Source organism: Spermophilus citellus (genome assembly GCF_964194105.1).
Source record: "Spermophilus citellus genome assembly, chromosome: 9".
Classification (NCBI taxonomy): domain Eukaryota; kingdom Metazoa; phylum Chordata; class Mammalia; order Rodentia; family Sciuridae; genus Spermophilus; species Spermophilus citellus.
In genome coordinates this window covers 21,114,855-21,135,387 of record NC_138191.1, presented here as the reverse complement: position 1 = coordinate 21,135,387, position 20,533 = coordinate 21,114,855, and the positions used below count along the sequence as shown (strand labels likewise).

General features: G+C 47.8%; 1 protein-coding gene across 2 annotated transcripts in view; it reads right to left on the bottom strand.

Moving 5' to 3' along the window:
• Positions 1–327: 327 nt before the first annotated feature.
• The window catches only part of SYT6 (synaptotagmin 6), a gene marked incomplete at its 5' end in the record, with an annotated part of 60,867 nt that continues 40,661 nt past the window's right edge, over positions 328–20,533 (bottom strand). Inside the window, 4 exons of one of the 2 annotated variants that reach the window (XM_081305499.1) lie at positions 328–3,095; positions 8,290–8,440; positions 9,576–9,747; positions 14,884–15,004. In XM_081305499.1, coding sequence (XP_081161625.1) covers positions 3,024–3,095; positions 8,290–8,440; positions 9,576–9,747; positions 14,884–15,004 — 516 coding nt within the window. In that variant the 3' untranslated portion in view covers positions 328–3,023. The remainder of the gene's footprint in view (positions 3,096–8,289; positions 8,441–9,575; positions 9,748–14,883; positions 15,005–20,533) is intronic. The other variant, XM_081305500.1, reaches the window with a different exon arrangement.

The following is a 20,533-nucleotide window of genomic DNA, read 5'->3' as shown; positions in this document are numbered from 1 at the left end:
AGGCTTCGGCATCTGGAGGGGCTGCTTGTAGAGCTGAACAGCTGAAGGAACAGCAGAGTCTGTGTCCCAAATGCTCTGTGAGCCGCAAGCCTGACAAAGCACAGGTGGGTTCCAGTCTGGTGGGGTACGCAGCTACTCCTGGGGCAGAGTGAGAAACCAACAAGCCCTTCTGTGTCCCCCTGATTGAAGGGAAGTGGTTATCTGTGTGAAATGAACATTAAAACTAAAAGCTTCTCAGTATCCTATGCGTGGGCTGCCTGCCCAACCTCAGGAACACAAAATGACAGGAGAAATGGGCAAGAGACAGAGATTTAATTGAATAAAAACTCCAGGCTGTGACAGGGGTGGGAAGACACAAAGCAGTAATTAACAACATAATTTTTTAAATGATGATACAATTAATTAACATCTTGGGTAATCGCAGAGGGGGAGGGGACAGCCCAGAAACACTGCTAAATAAAGGAGAAGGGAACTTTGTGTTTTTTAAATCAACATCTGTGTGCAAATGGCCCTGGTTATCGCAACTTCAGCAAAGCCCACAACTACCACCCAGGAGGATTCTCATGCCAGAGGAAGCAGAGGACAAATGAATCACTTTGAATTTCGGCGTATTCTGAAACTTGTATTTCAATTTACTCTCATCTGCAAGGGAGAGATACTGGGCTAGATGATGAAGCTGGCAGCTCTTTAGGTCTCATTCATGCGTCAGGTGGAGGACTGTCCTCTCCTGATGGCGCTGGGGTGTGTGTGTGTGTGTGTGTGTGTGTGTGTGTGTGTGTGGTGGGGGGTGGTCCAGGAGCCTTCCTGGGTGGGTTCCCATGCCTGTAGGAATTTGCCTAGCCTGCTGGAGCCATAGTAATAGTTGTTGGTTGGGGTGCTATGGGATTGGCCATAATCTTTTCAGGAAATGATCTGAAACTGTTGGAATGTTTCCTTGTGGGAGAAAGCTACTTGGATATAAATCTCTCAGATGAACAATGCAATCCCACAATTCACACTGATCACACTCCCTCCTCCAGAAGGTTAGAATGGGCCATCCTCTCCTGCCTAAGGGTTTATAGATGGCAGCTGGACATGCATTTTGAGCTCAATTCTGGGAGGAGCCTCTCACACTATTTCTGGGCTCCTTGTAACCCAGGGAACTCAACTGTCCCCTTCATAGTTGCAAGACCTGCTGCATCTGCTCAATGATTAAGGTGGCCATCTTGATGGGGTCAGTCTAGAGTCAAGAAACACAATGAAGTTTGTCACCTGCTAGGAGTCTGGTCACGATTTTTTTTTTTTCCCTCTCACTTCAAATGCAGGACTACCTGACTAGGAAGACCTTGCACATTAGTCCTTGGCCTAAAGCTTGACACAGAGTAGAGTTTAGATTTATCTACTTCTAGGTTGGAAACTTCTTTTGCCATGATATCCTGTTAGCCCATCTGGTCACTTTTAGGGCTAGCAGACATTAGCTAAAGTTATATTGGCAGAGAAACCTGGTAACTTGGCTTAAAATGAGGGTTACTTTCTTAAGTTGCTCCTCTTGTGGCATGTGACATATATAAGAAGAAGACACAAAGTGTGTGAATAGTTTTGATGTTCTTAACCTTCCATGGTTGGAAGATGGGGTTTGTTTCCTGACTTGCTTCTTGAATGTGTGGGACATTCTCGCAGCTCTGGAAGTTGGAACTGTGTAGTCACAACGTGAAGTGGAAACCCTCCTCTGTGTGCTTCCCAGGACCATACAGACAGAGATTGAGCAAATCAGCCTAGTTATAGGGGTTGGTGTAAAGGCCACTACTAACACAACAGGAATGTGTCGTTACAATACAGATTAGTTCAAACATTTTTTTTTCTCTCTAAACTGAATTTGGCCTAAGGTAGAGATCTAAAGGAAAAAACAAAAACAGACCCCTCACTATCACAAAAACAAACACTGAATTCTTAGTGATTTATAGAACTAAATTTAAGATGAGTACTGTCCCAGAGTCCATGGGGGTTGAAATAGGCTCAGGCTGACTGGATTTCAACCAAGAAGCTCCTCTTCCCAGAAAGAGGGACTCAAGCTGTGACTTGGACTTTGAAACCTCCCATCCAGAAAAGAATATTCTATCTAGGTTTTCTTTTGATCTCTTGAGGCATTGAAAAACAGCTGCTTGACACTTCATAAAACTACAAAGCTATGTATAATGCAGAAATCATTCTGGAACATATGCGCCTGTCTTTCTTTACAACCAAGGTTATTTTCGAGAACAAAGATCCTGTTTTCAAACAAATGTGATCATTAACTGTGATGCATCAGAAGACATATGGCATGGTTAGGTTTTAGCAGAATCATTCCTAAAGAAAGTGACTAAGTTCCCGTGAGGAATCAAGATGGTTTCAGTTCAGGAGGAAAGCCAATAAGGAAGGCAAGCGAGAAGCCCCTGCACATCAGCAGAAGTTCACAAACACCGCAGAGGTCCTGTAATTTCAACATGGGATCAGGAGCCCGCAACTTGGTTTTAAGTCACACCAGCGAAGAACTTCAAAGAGTAACACTTACTCTTGAATTGATTGGCACCGTCCCTGCAGGGCACTGAAAAGGTAGCCATAGCTCCACACCACTGCCTCCTTCTCCAAGGTGGCAGAGGTTGGGAGAGACACAAAAATCTTAAAAAACTCAATCTACCTCTCCTGCAAAGACCACTACTATTTTACATTTCATTTTACAGAACTGACTTCTGGGCTCTCCAACCTTTTTTTTCCCCTCCCCTTATTGATTTTTGTTTTGTTTTGATTTTTGCTTTCTTCTTTTCTTGACAGCAGACCCATACAAAGTGAAAACCACAAAAACATCACCTGGGAGACAGAAAAGACTAAGACAGATCTGACCACACGACAAGTGTCTCGGCCTTGACCTACACACAGGAGCAGTTAAGACTCTGGAGCAGAAGACGGCCACTGTGCACCGCGGTTGCACAACACTGCATTTAGACGGCTGAACAAGTGCGAAAAGAACGTTGCTGAGTCCCATTGGTGTGGCTCGGCCTCGCGGCTCATGGCGTCGGAGGTGGTTTTGGAGACGGGCATGAGCTCTCGCTGTCGAAGCTGGCAGCTCTGCCCTGCCACTGTGGGGAGGAGAAAAAGCGCCAGTTACTGATCGCCAAGGGAATTAACGTTGTAACTTCCTAAACTTAACTGGCCCATGCACTGAATTCACCTTCCCCAGCTTTTCAGTAAGCTTTCTTGAATTTTGCTGTCAGCCATGCAAAAACATAGGGAAAACAGCTTACAGCTTCTAGTTTGGAATACTTGATTAAGAAAAAAAAAAAAAGAAAAAGAAAAAAGAAAAAAAGACTACTGCAGAAGTACTTCGGCTCTCTTCACAATGTAGAGTGTGTGTGTGAGAGAGAGAGTGAGAATAAGGTGCTACCACTGGACCATTTCTGAGTGCTTCAGCCATTTTTCACACTGAAAATCAGATTATGTTAGCAGCGAAAGAGGCAGTCTGCAGAGTGTGGCATTACTGCCAAGAACCCACGATCATGAATTATTAGCAATTTGTCTGGGAGCTGTTAGTACAGCAAAAGAAAAAAGAAGAAAAAAGCCTGATATTGCTTCGGTCTTGGGCTCTCTTCTTTGGCCTTTTGTTTCCTACGAGCATTCACACCGGGCTTATGAAGCGGTAGGAGGTGTGAGGACAGGGACCCTTTCCCCTTTGGGCCCCTCTAAACCCTTTCTCCTCCCCAGCTCTCTGACTCCTTGATGGCCTCCTCTCAGCCTGGCTACCCTTCTGTGGAAGTGGGTGATGCAATGAGATGTAATGGAGTGAAGGAGGGCTGAGGGAGAATGGACCTGGGCCTTGGGCCATTCAACCCTTCAGATGGAAAAGCCAGTCATAGCCGTAGCCATGTCTCCCAGGCAAGGATCGGACCCCATGAATATTCTTGACCTGTCTTGGGGTGGTGAAACTTCAGAGTGTGTCAGTGTCCCCTGCTCACTCGCCCTTTCGTGGGCTTAGGAGACAGAATACTCTCTTAATGCCTGTGAGACCCGGCTCTAGGGAGGGATTTTAGTAAGTGGTCAAGATGGTCTTCTGAACCACAAGGGCAGCCTTGAACCTCCTTCTTCTCATGAGCTTAGGGGGTCTCCATTGTGGAGTGACAGGGCTGAGTAGAGGTTATAACCATGCATTTGGGGACCTCTGGAGGTGACTGGAGGAAGATACAGTTCCCTACTCAACATGGCTGTCTCTAGGCAGAGCTGAGCCACGCCAGGAAGACTAAGTGGGAAATTCACAAAGCTGAGGGGAGACCAGACGTAAGGCACTACCTCCACGACCCCAGTCCTAGGGACAGTCTGCATTGTTCTTCTCTGAGCCCTGTTCTGCATGGGTTCCTTAGTGCTCCCTTTACAGGCCAACCTGAAGGTCTTTACAACTAACCAAGCACCGGACAATCAGGTATCGCTGGCCACCATGACATGACCTAGACCTGAGCAATCTCAGCACGTCAGAATGGACACAGGCTTAGGAGATCTTCCAGGCTAACCCTTTTGTTCTTTTAAATAAGAGAACAAGGACACAGGTAGTGTCAGGAGGTAGACAGTTAGGGCAGATCAAGGACCTGAAACCAGGTCTCCTCACTCCCAGCTGGGTGCTCTTTCCCCTTCATCCTGCCTCTGTCTTAGCACGTGGCTGTACTAGGGGAAGGAGACACAAAATGTAATAAGAAACCTAACCTCCTTGGGTCCACACCAGGTACTTACTCCTAACTCCAGGTGGTAGTCTCTCTGCTTTGCAGCATCCACGTGAATGAAATCACAACCGAGGGTTTCCCTGGTGAGATATTTTAGATAAATAAATGCCCGGTTGTTGAGCCCACTGTGACTTCTGACTCAAGTGTTTCTTAACCAGAAAGTGACAGAAGACGATCACTAATGCTTTCATTTAGCAGACCTTCATTTTAGGAGTTGGATTTTTTTTTTTCTTTTTTCCTGTTCCAACCTTTAATGTTGGTGAAAGGTACATTGTAATTACTGGCTTCTCCCCTGGGTGAGCCTGCTACTTAAACAATCTGATTGATAGGCCAGGTCAGAGGAGAAAACAGGAAATGGCTACACAGAATACCTTTTCCCCCTTATATAACAGCCCAAAGAATAGTCACACAGAGCATAATTGTTTATCCAGAACAAATGAAGAAGGAACACTGGCTCTCCTGCTAGTCCCTGATTTCGCCTATGAAGATAAACAAAGGGAGGAGATGAGGTTCATGGACAATGGAAAGGTGAATGATTCCCAGGCTTATGGAGATGGCTCTGAAATAGCACAGAACCTGTCCCCTCCAGGCGGGAAATTTATTGTTCCAGGGGGAGGGTCTTTTGTTCTGAAAAGGATAACATTCCAACAGAGATCTAAAATCTCTGGCAGATGATCTGAAGTTGGCCTTCCTGATAAAGCACCTTGGAGAAAGTCACTGGTCAACCAGTCCCTGTGTGTGGTGACAACACAAACAAAACGTTGGCAGGAGTGCTGGGAGGGAAGGGGCTGGCGCTGCAGCTGGGGAAGGGCGCTCGTTGTGGCTTAATGAATTTTTATTCATGAGAGATCCCAGCAGGGAAAAATACCTTTTCAGTTAATTTGTTTCTCCTCAACCTTATTTTAAGCACCAAACCAGCCCGTAAGTATGGTGTCCTCTGTTCTCATTAATAAAAAAAAAAAAAAAAAAAAAAGAAATGATCACAACACTTGAGGCTCTGCTGAGAAAGGTGCAAGATAAATATGGAGTGCTTACCGATAGGATGCCATTTATCTTCCCGGGAGCTGGAGAAGATTTCTTTATGGATTATACAAATAGGAGACCTAAGTTTCAGGAACAAGGCTCTTGCTCAATGGCCAGAACAGAACCAAAAAGAAGGCAGAGTGGGAGCTCTCAAGGTGACTGAGAAGATGTATGTTCAAGCTCAAAGCTTCACGTGAACCCCAGAGGTTCACTTAATATCAGCCTGGTGGGGTTTAGATGCATTTTTACAAAGATACGTAAAACCGTGGGTGCTAAAAGTGTCAGTGAAAATTCTATACAAATACATACTATTGCTATCCTAAGTTGCCGAGATGAATGTCATTTTTTTGCTTCTTTATACAGAGAAATGATCAGCTGAGCAGAAAATGGTAGGATAGCAGGGGGGGAGGGGCAGACTCAGGCGCACAGTGTGTGAGGTCAAGAAAAAAAAAAAAAAACCCAAAGGATCTGAATCAATTTATTCTCTTTTCGTTTTCCATATACTGTTACTTGCCTCTTACTGTCTCATCAAATATTCATTTTCCAGGGCTTGATTCTACATTATCTTTCTTTCTTTTGTAGTCTGGACTAGTGAGTCAGAGTTCTCAAAGAAACAGAATTTGGATTCAATTATTTGACTTAATTAGGTTGTATTCATTGTTATTCGGGGGCCCAGTTCTGGCACCTGGGTGGTACCCTACACCCCTGCTCCAGCTGCTGCTCTGACCAGTTACTTCCTTTGCCAAGGGCAGACCCAGCCTGGTAAGCTTGATGGATTATGGTAATCACAGAGTGTGGAGGTGAGAAAGTCAGTCACAGTGCAACCTGTGGGCTCCTGGGCCCAGTGGTCGCTTAGGGTCAACGTTTCCCTAAAAAGCAAAGATGGGGAACGGGGTTAGCTGCAAGGGGTCTGCTCCAGAGGTGTGTTAGCTGCATTCCATGCCCTGCCCCACCCCTAAGCCACTCTAAACAGTTTAGTATGCTTATTCTATTCCTAAATATTTCCACGAGATGTGGGGGCAGGTTATCATGGCCACTTCCTGGGTTGAATCCACACTGCCTTTAGTGAGGGCCTAGATTGTCATCAGGTTGCCTACCCAATAGCGCCCCCTGTGGCTGGTGGTGGGTACCTTACCCCCACTGCAGGGAGGCCCTTCTGGAAGAGAGGGGAGGGCTACCTTAGGGTAGCTGCAGACAGAGGGTCTGGCCGCATTAATGCTCCACAGCTGTGGGAAAATCAAGACATCCCTGAGACAGAAACCCAAGGCCTCAACTGACAGGAACTTGGATCTATGCCTGAGTCCTTGATGCTGCCTTACAGGCCATAGGTCAGGAGCTTCACAAAGCACAGGCTACCTGGAGAGGTAAGTCAATGGGCCTAGCTCCTGGGAAGCCACCATCTCCCACGAGTTTCCTTGGGCCCAGTTCCCTCAGCTCCCAGTCTCTCCCGGCATACTTCCTACTGCTATAAAGCAGGTGGAAATGATTTGTCCACCCTGAGAAGCAAAGGAAGCCGGCAGGTCCCCGGGGTTTTTCCACGCCTACCTTTTCTATATCAGTGTAGTGGGAGGGGGTAACTGTTTTTAAGGTGAGTTTGCTTTTAAATTGAGGGAATCATAGGATGGAAGGGATAAAGCTTTAAAGTTTTCCAATTTTGTACAGCTCTCTGGACTTAGTAGGGTCGAGGCCTGTTAAGATGAGAGAATAAACGCCCAGCTTTCTTGGATATACTGGAGTATACGATATTAAAAAATGAGCTTCCAGACTTGCCTGGTCACCCCCATATCCCAAGCCAATTGGGAAAAAAGCAGGTCCCCAGAGTGACAGATCAAAGGATCTTAAGTTGGTGGGGTCTGGTGGATGGAGATGGGGCATTACTCAAAGGGACATTTTCTTGGTAGCTGAGACAGAGTGGCAGGCTACAGATTGTACAGCAAGTCAGGAGGGGCCGAGATGGAAGCCCAAGTCTCAGGACGCCCAGTCCACGGCTTTGATGGAATCCAGCTTCAGCCAGAAAGTGTGACACCTTGAGGCCACACTCCTGCCCCCCACAATGGTGAGAACCAACCTTCACAAGAGGAAGAAATCTGCTCTATGGCCACATCTCCAGCCAGTCTGTGAAAACTGCCAAGTGACTGCTGGGCTTGAGCCCCAGGGAACTCACTGTTCCCACAGAGGTAGAACTTCTTGCCAAGTTCTGATCTCACCCCCTCGGGGCTCTCTCCTAAAGGACTCACTTGGCCCACCAGCTTGGTGAAGGCTTTTTAGGCCTGGCACAGTGGCCTGCTGGGAAGTCTTCTTCAAAGTTTTTATTTTCCATTAAGAACTCACTGTTGCTTTCAAACAGCTGACATCAGGGCTGTTTGCCAGGCAGCCTCCGCATTCTTTCCCCATCTAAAGTGTGTTACACACTGGGTGAGAAGCATGTGGCCCCCATGCCCCCTTCCCACCAAAGGCTGAGGGAGGCGCAGCAGCCAACTGCCATTCTCCAGCCCACACTGCCATGCAGCAAACATGCCAGGGACCAGGTGACCTCACCCACCTCTTTGAAGGATTTCTTTACTTCCACCAAGGAGTGCCAGTGTGCGATGGGCTTCCGTGGGTATGCCAGCATCTCGTTCCAGTGGTCCCTTCCCAGACCTTCAGCATTGATCCCCACACGACAGACTCCTATGATCTCATTGTGACCCACTCTGAGGGAGAAGCATAGGTCCCAACATTGGCTATAAGACACGCTGTCAGAAAGGAAAGTCCCTCCAGGTGCCACTCTGCCCAGTGCATCAAATTCTGAAACGGATGCCTGGCAGGGCCTCGGGGTATCAGTGTCTGGGAGACTTTGCCTGACCTCCTCAGCTGAGGGTTGGACACGGAGAGATGAACAAAAGGTTATAAACTTGTTTGGAATCTCAGGACACAGTTGCAGGTGGCCCGACTCTGGAAACTGGGAGAGTTTGTCTCTTCCTTTATTTGACTTAACCAGCATCCTACAGCCTCTCTGGAGACATGTTGGAAATAAATCAACCTGCTCTGAGCATCGTTTCTCCATGTCCCCAGGGGTGGGGTGTGATTGATTCACTCAGGAAGAACGTGAATCATCACTCAAGTCTGTTCATGAAACACCTAGTATGCCTGAGAACTTGAGCTAAAAACCCAGGACAGAGGGTTTATTGCATGGTTTCTGCCTCCAGCTAAAGTAACATCTGGACAGAAGGGATCATGGGGGGCTGGCGTAGTTGGAAAGTGTTTTTGAGCCAGTCTTGATGGGAAAGCAGGAGAAACAGTCGAGAAGAAATAAATTCAAGGAAGGGGAGGTCAGGTGGGATGGATATGCCGGGTCAAGATCATGGACAACAGGAGCCATTGATGGATCTTGAAAAGGGCAGGACCAGAAAGAAAGTGTCCAGGAAGGTGTGTCCTGTCTGTTTGCTGGATCGGGGAAGGGAGGAATGGAGGTTGAACAGCTGCTATCCTAGAGTGAGAGTGGTAGTAGTCACAGATGTGGAGAGGACAGAAAGGTATTCTAAAGGACACATGGTAGGTAGGACTTGGTGCCAGATGGACCAATAAGAACGGTGAATTCAGGGAACGCTGACTGGTAAAGTTGCCTCATCAATGGAAACAGAGCAGCTGGGAGAGGAGGCTGGAGACTTTTGCTAAGGGGGAGTCTGGACTCTTTCTCAAACTCCTGTGCCCTTCGTAGGTGGAGCCAGAGTGGAAGCCAATGAGCATCTGAGATCTGAACCACAGGTCCAAGGTCAAAGAGCCCTATGCTGCATTGGAGTGGGGGCGGGGGGCAGGGGATCGTGTCCCTCTGGGACTGGAACCTACCGATCGTAATCCATCACTGAGATGAGCAGGCTGACTTGATCCATGTTTTCTGGGGGAATGTCAAAGATGATGGCCTCATTGTAGACAGGATTGAGAGTGTTCTTCTTTATGGTTGTTTTCTTCTTCTTCAGCCTCCGCCCATCACAAAGCAGGGACACTTTGACGTAGGGATCTGTGCCAATGGGGGCAGTGCAAAGGGAAGGGAATGTGTTCAACAGATGTCCTCAAACATCATTTGCAGCAGAGGCACTGAAGCCCTAGACCTGCTGCTGCTCCTCAGATGGTATCGGTAGGTTGTTGAAATAATTAAACCACCTTGTATTTATGTAGTGCACCTGTCTCCGAGGAGACTCTGTGCTTAATAAACAGGATCTTTAGCTACCTGGGTATTCGTGGGAGACTGCCTAATGGGCTTTCACTAATAGGGAAGCCAGCCCCAATTCAGACAGGACACTTGCCCAGGGGTGTGCAGTTCCTAGCCCTGAATCTCAGTCCCACAATGGCTGGCTGGCTCAAAAGGCTGTTGAAGCTGACAAAAGCACTGTTTCTTTCACCTATATGGAGTCTATGAAGTGTGTGTTTGTGTGTGTGTGTCTTTCTCTCTCTCTTCTCTTTGCCAACATTATTAACCAAAGGATAAAGAGGGTAAAAATAGAACTCAAAGATGGCCAAGAAAGAGCCACATGTCAGAGTGCAATGAACAGCGACAATCGCAATGCCGCTCATGTCCTCCCCACCTGACAACATGATTTTGGGTCCCAGTGTCCCAATAATCTCATTGCCATTGGGCATCAAGAAGGAGGAAGTGGCCCTGCTTTCTGCTTCCCTGGAAGCCATTTCCTGCCAACTTCTGAACAGTAGAAGGGGAGGGAGCTTTGGCCAGGGGAGGGAGTGAGGTGGTCTCCTGAGACTCAGGGCAGCTGGTTGACATTTCATTTCTCAGTGGGATCTTGGATGCTCTCCATCCTGCAAAGAGACGTCTTTTTTACTAAACTTCCATGTGCCTCCTGATCCTGTCTCTTTGTTCGTTTTCTGAATAGGTATTTCATGGTCATCACTCTACCCTGAAATTTTCTACTCATCCAAATGAAGTGACACCTATTGTGTCTCATAGCACAGGTGTCTTGGTCACCGTCATAATTAGTATTTATGTTGCACGGCTCAAGAAACAAGAGGGTGACTCACAGGTAATAATAGCTGTTGAGATGCTGATGTGCCAAGACACCCTTTATGCCCAGAAGCCAGGGCTCATGTGAATCTGTCAGGAGGTGCTAGTCAAGGCAGCCGCTCCCTGGCTCTGCGATTCAGAGATGCACGGTTCTATCTCCTGGGCAGCCAAGACCCACTCGGCCCTCAGGCTCCCTGGCTTCATTCAGGGGCAGATGAGGTGCATACCCATGGTGGAAACTAGAGAAACTACAGCACCCGACCAGAAGCTCTAAGCCTTAATGTTATTCTGTAGACATGTAAATAAGCTGCTGACTAACCAATGTGACAGTGGCAGCTGTGCCTTAACCACGGGGACACTTAAGTTTATGGAGGAACTGGGGAGACCATGAGGAATTCAATCAACCTGCTGTCTCTGAGTACACATTTGCAAGGGCCCCCTCTCAGAGGGATTTTTCAGTAAACAGGGAGGAGAGGAATGAACCCACAGGAGACAGCATTCTGGCTCACGGGCTCCATTCTCCATGGACATGCCCCAGGACACTGCTTAGGTCCTAGCAGACAGGTGAGAAGAGCTGGCCCCGAGACCTGTCTTTAACACTCAACGTCTTCAGGAAGCGCAGAGCTTTAGAAAGTGTCTTCAGGCATGAGTTTGCCCAAGTGTTTGCCCTTTCCTCCGTTGTACCTGATTTCATATACTCCCACTCAAGAGCAAATGTTCATGTCACGAGGCTTGGAAAAATATAGGCAGAGCCGCTTGTCCCATGGGCCGCTGGGCCCATGCCTCAGCACCCCTCCCCAACTCTGCTCATCCCTATAAGGCATATCCAATTTATAATTCAGTGAACCTATTTCCTCGCAGGAACCAACACTCTCACAAGGCTGAGCGGAGATGACTGTTCCCTAGGGATCTCCCAGACAAAAGTTTATGGTGTCTAGTGGAATGCTGGCCTCTGGTGATATGTGAGGCCTATTCCTCTCTGCAGCGGATTGAGGGGGCACAAAGACCAGCAGTGCATTTCAACCTCATTGTCACAGAAGCTACCAGAATCCAGCATCTGGAATGTGCTGGGCACTCTGCTAAGAGTTGTATACATATCAGGTTCCTTCAAACTTCATATCAACCCTATGAAATATTTATCATCAAATCTCCATTTCATCAATAGGAAACGTGAGGCTTAGGGGGAATGAAGGAAATTGCTTCAGAATTGAAGCCAGGTCTGATTTCAAAGCTTTCACATTTTTGACCCCTAGATTCTAAGCAGCGCAGACCAGCTGTGGCACAGATGAGAGGGTTGACTCTCTTCCCCAACCGTTTGCAGCATGCTGGTCCTTGTCATTATTTTGTACAGTTTTAATTGCTATGGTCCTAGCAGAAGGGTTTAGAGAATTGATTCAGGGATTTTAGATCAAGAAAAACAGAAAGATCCTTGGTTTTAGAGGTCAATGCCATGTATGTCTGGAACAGGCAATTAATAAACTCCATTCACTCCCCAGATCAGTCCAACATCAAACTGGTGTTGGATCAGCTGAAGGCAACGTCAAACTCATCTTTGAAAACAGGAAATCTAGTCTGAGAGGCCCCTGGCACCCACACATGCCCTGTGCCACCCTCGGGGCCAAGGTCCTCATAATACCCACAAACACGTTCGCTCTTTCATTCACTAATCTGTATTTAATGAATGTTTCTTATGTTCCACAAACTTACTTACATTGGTGAACAAAATAGACATCTCTGATGCAAAGAGGACCCCTACCTTTTCAGAATGCAGCTGAGATTTAATACCAGATTTCAAAACCCAGTAGAGAAGAGGGATAATTGTGAGAGGGATGTTAGAACTTGGCATAAAAATACCTCTCGCCCCGAACCCTCTGATCCGGAACAGTCTCTGTGATTACCTATGGCTTTACTATGAGCCCTCCCTCTCTCTCTCTCTCTTGCACATCACTTTAATTATACCAGAGAAGATAGTGCGAGGACCAGGACAGCAAAATCCTATTTCCCTCAGGAGCCCCAAGAGTCCTTAGTGAATTTCTGTCCCCAGCACACACTTATTTCGGTACTAAAATGAAATCGACATTGGCTGTATTTTGAGGGAAGCTGACTTACTGCTGTCTGAGAATTTTCTGCATGTCAGCAAAGGTTCCCTAAGCTCTTCACTGTGTCCTGATGTGTGTCAGCAGCTTTGGTGGATAGAGGAGGTTGGGGGGATGGGGTCTCCTTGGGGGGCTTTTGGCCTGGTGAAGGGTACCACAGAGACAATTGGAAGCTGAAGCAGAGGCTCCCAGAGGTTCAAAGGTGCAGTAAATAAACCGGGTGCAGTGGCATATGCCCCTAATCCCAGGTACATGGGGAGGCTGAGGCAAGAGGATCATAAATTAGAGGCCAGTCTCAGCAACTTAGAGAGACCATGTTTCAAAATAAAAAATAAAAAGGGCTGGGGATGCAGCTCAGTGGTAGAAAGCAACTGGGCTCAATTGCCAGTAGGGGAGATGGAAGAGGAAGTGCAGTAAATAAATGCAGGTTATACTGAATTAATATTTCCTGACCACTCTTTCCTAAAACCACAGTTTCCTAGGCCTGATACCTCGTCTTCTTCCACCTTCACGAGGTTGCTCTTTGCCCCAGGTATTTTCAGCAGGACCTTCTCCCCTGTATGGCAAATGTGGTTATACCTAGGAGTCTTCTAGAGAATAAGTAATCAACAAATACAAAGGAAAACTTTTCCATACATTCCCAGCCAAGTTCAGAGTTGTCTCCTGAGTGGTTTTACACTCTTAGTTGGAATCATTAGAAGGGCCCTTTGGAGAGGGTCTAGGGAAACAAACTGAGACGTTCCCCCCATTTGCTGTCCTAAATGTCCAGAACATTCTACAAACCATTGAGCTTGAGCTGTTGTTTGGGAGGCTTTATCTCTCTTACTCCTGGGGGCAATTCGAGCTGATGGAGAAGGAGGTTCCCAGGCCTCAAGCTGCTTCTTCGTTATCTCCAAGTGCAAACTTCTACGACCACCTGTAGAATTAATTCTACACTTGTGGAATCATGGAGGATCAAGCCATGTCCAGCCTGTTCCAGACAAGCCTCTCCTGCGTTGCTGGCATGGCACTGTATTTCTATTCTGCTGGAGCTCAGCTCCCTTGGTGTTGAGGCTGAGGCTGGGAGCCCTGCAGGAAAGGCTCAGATAAAAATGCGCTTTGCTTTTCAGTGGATTTGCTCCTTTGACTCAGAACACAGGGCTGCTGCCCTAGGCCTGTGTGGGCCTGCGAACATTTGCACAAACTTGACCAAACCCTTCTTGAAGTCCTGGGGCCTCATATAAACTGTGAAGATTGTCTTTACTTTGTCTCCTATATATTTCCTTCGGATTCTCTCTCCTTCCTCTAAGAGAAAGAATGGTGGTAATAGCTCGTCTCTACTGAGTGCTCATGATGTGTCAGGCACAAGGCTAAACGTTCACGTGGATTAACTCGTTTTTCAGATTAGGAAACTGCAATAATTTGGATCTTGAATGGCCCTTAAAGGCCAATTTGTTGATGGCTTGGTCCTCAGCCTATAGCACTAATAGGAGGTTGTGGAGACCTTCAGGAGGTAGGGGCTGGTGGAGGAAAGTTGGGTTATTGGGGCCATGCCCTTGAAGGGATATTAAGACCCTGGCCCCTCTTCTTCCTCTCTCTTTGCTTCCATGAGGTGAACAGGCCTCTGCCATGTGCTCCCACCATGAGGTCCCATGCTGCCACAGACCAAAGAAATAGGGCCCAGAGGACATGAATTGAAACCTCTGGAACTGTGAGCCAAAATCAATCTTTTATTTATGAATTATTTTCAATGCTGAGGATTGAATCCAAGATCTTGCACATGTTAAGCAGAGGCTCCATCACTCAGGTACCCCTAGCCCCCCTTCCCTCCTTTAAGTTGATTTTTCTCAGGTATTTTGTCACAGTGAAGGAAAACTAACACAAAAACCACAGCCTTTACACAGAAAAGAAGGGACAGAAGTGGATGCAGGTCTTTGCCTCCTGAGCTGGTGCTCCTAGTCTAAGAATAGCACAGGTCTTGCTCTTTCTTCCTGAACGCTCAACCAAATCTTAATGTCTGGATTTGGGGAGGTTGCATGGTAGGCCACATGAGTAAGAGAGGTACCTGAATAGCCTGTGATGTCCATTGCCTTGAGGTTGCGACATTTGATCACCGTGAGGGTTAGCCTGCCAGCCGTGGGCAGGTAGCAGAGGGAGAACATGATCTCTCCCAAGTCCACGCTTTCCTGCAAAGAAGCAGACAAGAAGGCAGGTGAGAGGCACACATGGGCTTTCTCCCTGTGCAGGGGCCATGGGGCACTCTGGGGCCCAGGAGAAAACTCTTGGAGTCACAGGGCCATGTGCTCAAGACCCAAGGGACTAGCCTCCATGATAGGAGTAACTGGGTACAAAATAATAATATTGCTCTTTCAACAGAATTTGCCCCCTTCAATATTATTTCTCACTTCTTTTTAAATTTTGAGGCAGGGTCTTCCTAAGTTTCTGAGGCTGGCTTCAAACTTGCTATTCTCCTGTCTCAGTCTCCTGATTAGCTGGGATGAGAAGCAGGTGCCAACATGTGCCCAGCTTCTCTCTGGCTTTTGATCAGATTCTGGTCCCAGTCCTTCCCATTCTGCTTTGGTCTGACTTGCCTTGTGGGCACCCCTTGACTGTAGCCGCCCTGGATGGTCCATTCTAGTTCTCCAGCTCACCCTTCCCCATCTCTGATCCCCTTGACTTCATGCCCATCCAGGGTCCAGGCTAGTGGTTGTGGTAGTGTCCTGGATGGGATCAAGCTCTAGCCATCAGGTGGCCCCTCTCCTGGCAGATCTGCAATTCTTTTCTGCCTCTGCTCCTCAGCTTGGTCATTCTTTGCCAATCCCCAACTTTCCGGAAACAGACCCAGCTCTCTAACTTCAAGTCTTGGTGTGGACTTAAAAGGAACTGACACCCTGCTTGGGACATGCTGCCAACCAAGGAGATGTACCCTTGTCATCCCGGGCTTGACCCCAGGCTTTAGATCTGCTCTGACCTTTTTCCTTACATGTGATCATCCTTCAAAAATAAACCCAGCAAGGAACACACACTCCGCTACTTCTCCTGTCCTAAGAATCATCATGGCTGGGGATCCTGGAAGTTTTCTTAGAAAACAGAACTTCCCTCCCTAGAAGTTTTAATATCTTCCTAGAACGGCGGCAAGCATGTCCATCTGTTGTATTAGATAGCACTCTGACAGACTGCTTCCTTTTCCTGTTCCCCATTTATTTAAATGGGGTAAAGTTGACTAGGAACTCAAGCTACAGAGATGTTTGTTCCCATAGGACTCCCAGAGCTAGGTTTGAAGAAGTGGAGCTCAGGGTTTGTGCTTATTCATACATTCATTCAACAATATTTATTAAGCACCTGCTGTGTGCTAGGTCTTGACCTGAGTGCTGGGAATACAGGAGAGAACAAAAGAGACAAAAAAATCCCTGCCTTTGTGGAGCTTGAATTTTATTAGGGCCAAGGACAATTTTAAAAAGTAAATAAATAAGTTAGATAATCAAAAGTATCAAGGAAAAAAAATGTAAGGCAGAGAAGAGGATATGAAATGACCAGGTTGGGGTTACAGTTGTAATTTTAGCCAGGGAAGGCCTTCCTGAGGAGGTGACTTCTGAGCAGGAGAGAAGTTGGGTGGTTTTGTCCATTCCCCTCTCAAAGGACCACCCTCCATTGGAGACTGTTGGAGTTCCCACCAGCCTGGAGAATTAGCCAAGACTCCCCCTACCCAACCCCTTCCAGGGCATGTGATCCCAAAGTTCCCCTCTAGGTGGCGCTGGCACCCACCCTTCCCTAACCCCACACTTGCCTTTTGTCCACCTATCCTCGTGGCCCAAATTCCAGGCATAGTGACAGAAGGTGACTATCCCCAGTTCCCCGGGAGGCAGGTCAGACTGGAGCCAGAGTAGGGATACCCCAGCAGGGCCAGTCACCTGCCCCTGACCTCCAGAGAGCCAGTGATCCAAGACCACCACCTATGCAGCTTGTCTATGATGTTTTTCCACCTTTGAGGTTCACAGCAGCTCTGGGAGGCAGGGATTGTTGCCATTACATCCTGCATTTACTCAGGTTGAAAAGCCTTGCCTGGCTAGCTGAGCCCCATCTCTTGGGAGAGCGCTCCTCACATTCCACCATGAATAGAACGCCTGACAGCTCACTAGGGTGCATCTCAAGGTAACCTTGAGATGTCCCTTTGACCACGCAGCACTCTTTTTGTTATTGTTGGATGATCCATTCATGTTTGCTGAAGGCCAAAGGTACGGTGCTTTGTGGAGAGTATATATTCCTCCCCACTCCCCACCCCGCCCTTAACTCATGTAATTTAGGGGGGTGTAGCCAGTTCAAGGAAAGTGCTAGGACCCCCATATTCCTCAGGTGCGTCTCCTGTCTCCCTAGTCTCTTTGTTAATGGAGGGAAACACAGAAGAATTCCCCAATGTTGTGGGAACGTGGTCAGATGTCCTGTGGCAGGGATGGTGCATCTGACTGAATGGTCCATCTCTGACAGAGAAACAAGGTACAAAGAGAAGCCCAACTCCCTTTATTTCCCTTTTAAGTTCCCCGAGGTTTGAGCCTAGCCAAAGTTACATAAGCCCTTTCAGACTCGCTAAGCCAGTAATGGACTGTCCACTGAGCACATGCCAGGTATTCTACAAAGTTCTTTGCTAAATTCTCTCTGTGAGTCTTAGCATAGCCCTATGAGGCAGGTATCTTTATTATCCCCATTGCATGAGGGAGAAAATGAATGTTTGGTGAAGTTAAGGGACTCACCCAAGGTTGCATGGCCAGCGAGTGCTCTGGTGCCAGACTTTCTTGTGTCAATGCCACTGCTCATATGCCCTCGGTGGCTCCCTTATTTGGCTTCTGAATCAAGGTTCATCCTCTTTGCTTGCATTTGGGGCTCTCAACAGTTGGGCTCTATCTTACCTCCTCACCTGATTCTCTCTCCTCCCTCTCTGCCAGCTCTCTGCTCCACATGGTGGGTGTATCTTTGGTTACTTTTGCCAGAATGCCTCTCTCTCTCCTCTTTGCTTGGACAATCTATACCTGCTATGGGACCCAGGGTTGTTTACCCCCAGGGTCCCTGCCTCAGGGTCCAGCTTGCATTGAGCATCTCCCCCACATCCTGCAGTGTTTTCTGCCCCCAAAGAGCTCACAGGAACCAACAAGTCACCTTTGACCTGTATCTGTGCCCCCCACCCCCAGCATATAATGATGAGAGGCCCTTTTGGGACAAGATTCTTGCCTTACTCCTTTTTTTTTTTAAGTATTTTTTTTTTTTTTTAGTTGTAGATGGACACAATACCATCATTTATTTATTTATTTGTATGTGGTGCTGAGGATCCAACCCAGTGCCTCACATGTGCTAGGCAAGCGCTCCACCAATGAGCCACAGCCCCTAGTCCCCTCACTCTGACTTTTGCTTCAGAGGTACCCAACGGCACACAAGAGTGGCTACATATTTGCCTGCAGGAAGGGATGATTCCATTTTAGCTAAAAGAACCCTGGCAAGAATGGTTCTGTCTGTCAGTGCTACGATCAAGTTAGGGCCCTGAGAAGAATTCTGGAAGCTGCTCCAGCCCCTCTAAGAAGGAGTAAATAGGCTACTGTCACCACGTCCCCACCACCGCCATCCTACAGAAGCTAAGTTGTACTTTCACAGCCTGTCTCCACTGGGGAGTTTGAGTTAGTTTGTTTGTGGACCTGGGAGGATATAAAGGTTCCTTCAGGGTAAATGGAACCTTCTGGGGCTCTAGGAATTGCTCTCAAGGCTGGTTCCTTCCAGGAGCTTGGGCCTACAGACACTCTTTTTGCAGGGCTTTCCTTCCCTCTAGGACCATGGCACCTGACGGACATGTGGGTACTGAGTCTGCGTACACTGTGGAGCCCCCACTCCAGACCCTGCCTCCAACAGTGACTTCCACCTTCCATCTGTGGGCCCATACAAGCTAAGGGACAGATCTAGGATCCTACTGGGACATGGAGGCAGAGAGGAAATGGGACCAGGACCCTTGAAGCCAAGTCTTGGGGCTTCTGCTTTAGATGATCTGGCCCTATCAGGCCTGAGGGCGAGTTGGTTGTTCTTGACTCAGTAGATTGAAGAGGTACTGTTCCCCTGAACAAGCAGGCAGCAGAGGACTGGGTTATTTGATAAAGGAAAATAAATAGGTTAATTTTGAGTAAATAGAGAGACGGGAGCTAAGCAAACAGAGATAGTCAGCATCTCCTGGTGGCCACCCTCCTTCTCTGGCAAGCTGAGCCCAGCTCAACCCAAAGGGCCGCCCTCACCTGACCCTCTCTCTGCCCCATTTTGTCTCAGGGGGTTTCAGCCCTAGATTCCACATACCTTACCAGACTTCTAATCCACATTAGAAATGTTTGAGACTTTGGACTTTAATAAAACCAGGGGTGACCAGGGGCAGCAGAACAGCCAACACCTTATTGCTTTCATCTCTACCTGCTGTCAGAGAGGCCGCCTTAGGGCCCCCGACTGGTAATGAGCTCCCCGGTGCAGGAGAGGTCACTGTAGTCCAGAAAGCTGCAGAAACCAGCTTGGTCCTCCTAACTCCTCACCTAGGGGCTAATGAAGGGGATCTGAGCTCCACAGCAGCTGGCCTCAAGTCTTGACTAGTGCTTGGAGAGGGTGGGTCTGCTGCCAGGGGAGGGAAAACCAGGAGACATCTGTCCTCAAGGGCAGCCTGTCTGCCTGACATCCTTGCCTATAATAGTGGCATGCTCCTGAGCAGTGCCCAGGGTGCCTGCGCAGAGAGATTCTGAAGGGTCCACTGACTGCAGCACTGTTCTTGATGGTACCAGAGCTGCCCACCTGTCCAGCTGTTACAGATTTTTCTCCTTGATGCACTTACATAGCCCTAGGCATGAGGGGCGGGGATTCTATCTGTGGGCTGGCTGCCCAGGAAAAGCAGTGAGCCACAAGTCAAGAGAGCCTGACTTTTAGTCTCTCTGCCGCCAATTAGCCATGAGACCTTGACCAAGTCATTTCACATCTTTGAGCTTTAATCTATGAAACGAAGGGGTTGTACTAGATGATTTTCTGAGGATGCAAACTGGAAAATCCATCATTAACCACCATCAACTGAGACAGCCCAATGGTGCTTGACTGGTGTCCGTGGCCCTCCTCAAGGCATCTAGAAATTTCATTTTGAAATCCAAATGCTCTCATTCCTTCAGTCCCTGGATGCCCTACTGTTCTCCAGAACTAACCACGCTTCTTCCTAAAGAGGCGATGAGTGGTATCAATGCCTCCAAGTCTGCCCTGGGAATCCAGGCTGAGCAAAGCAAGAACAGTGCTTCCCCATCTCTTAGAGAACACTTCTAGTCTCTTAATCATTAAGCAACTTGTCTGAGTCTCTCATCATCAGCAGAGGAGCATCCACTACACTTTCAGAAAAGTCACAGGAGACCTAAAAATGATCTTGGAAGCACTGGGCAGGAAGTGCTGTTAAGTTATTTTGGGGCAGGGGGGCCAGAAGAGAAATGGGTGGAAGCCAATTTGGCTCTGATGAGCACAGAAACATCCAGTATGCAACCCCTCTGTGGAGGCTCTAGTCTCGGTGCTGGGGGTACAGAGATGATTCAGCATGGAGGCCAGATACTCAGGGCCAGGGAATCAGCTCCCACAGCAACATCCCTCTTTGCATAAGATCCAGTCCTACCTTTTACATTAATTTGAGGGTTATATGATGGATGCTTGTGTTTGTAATTATTAGAGCCTTT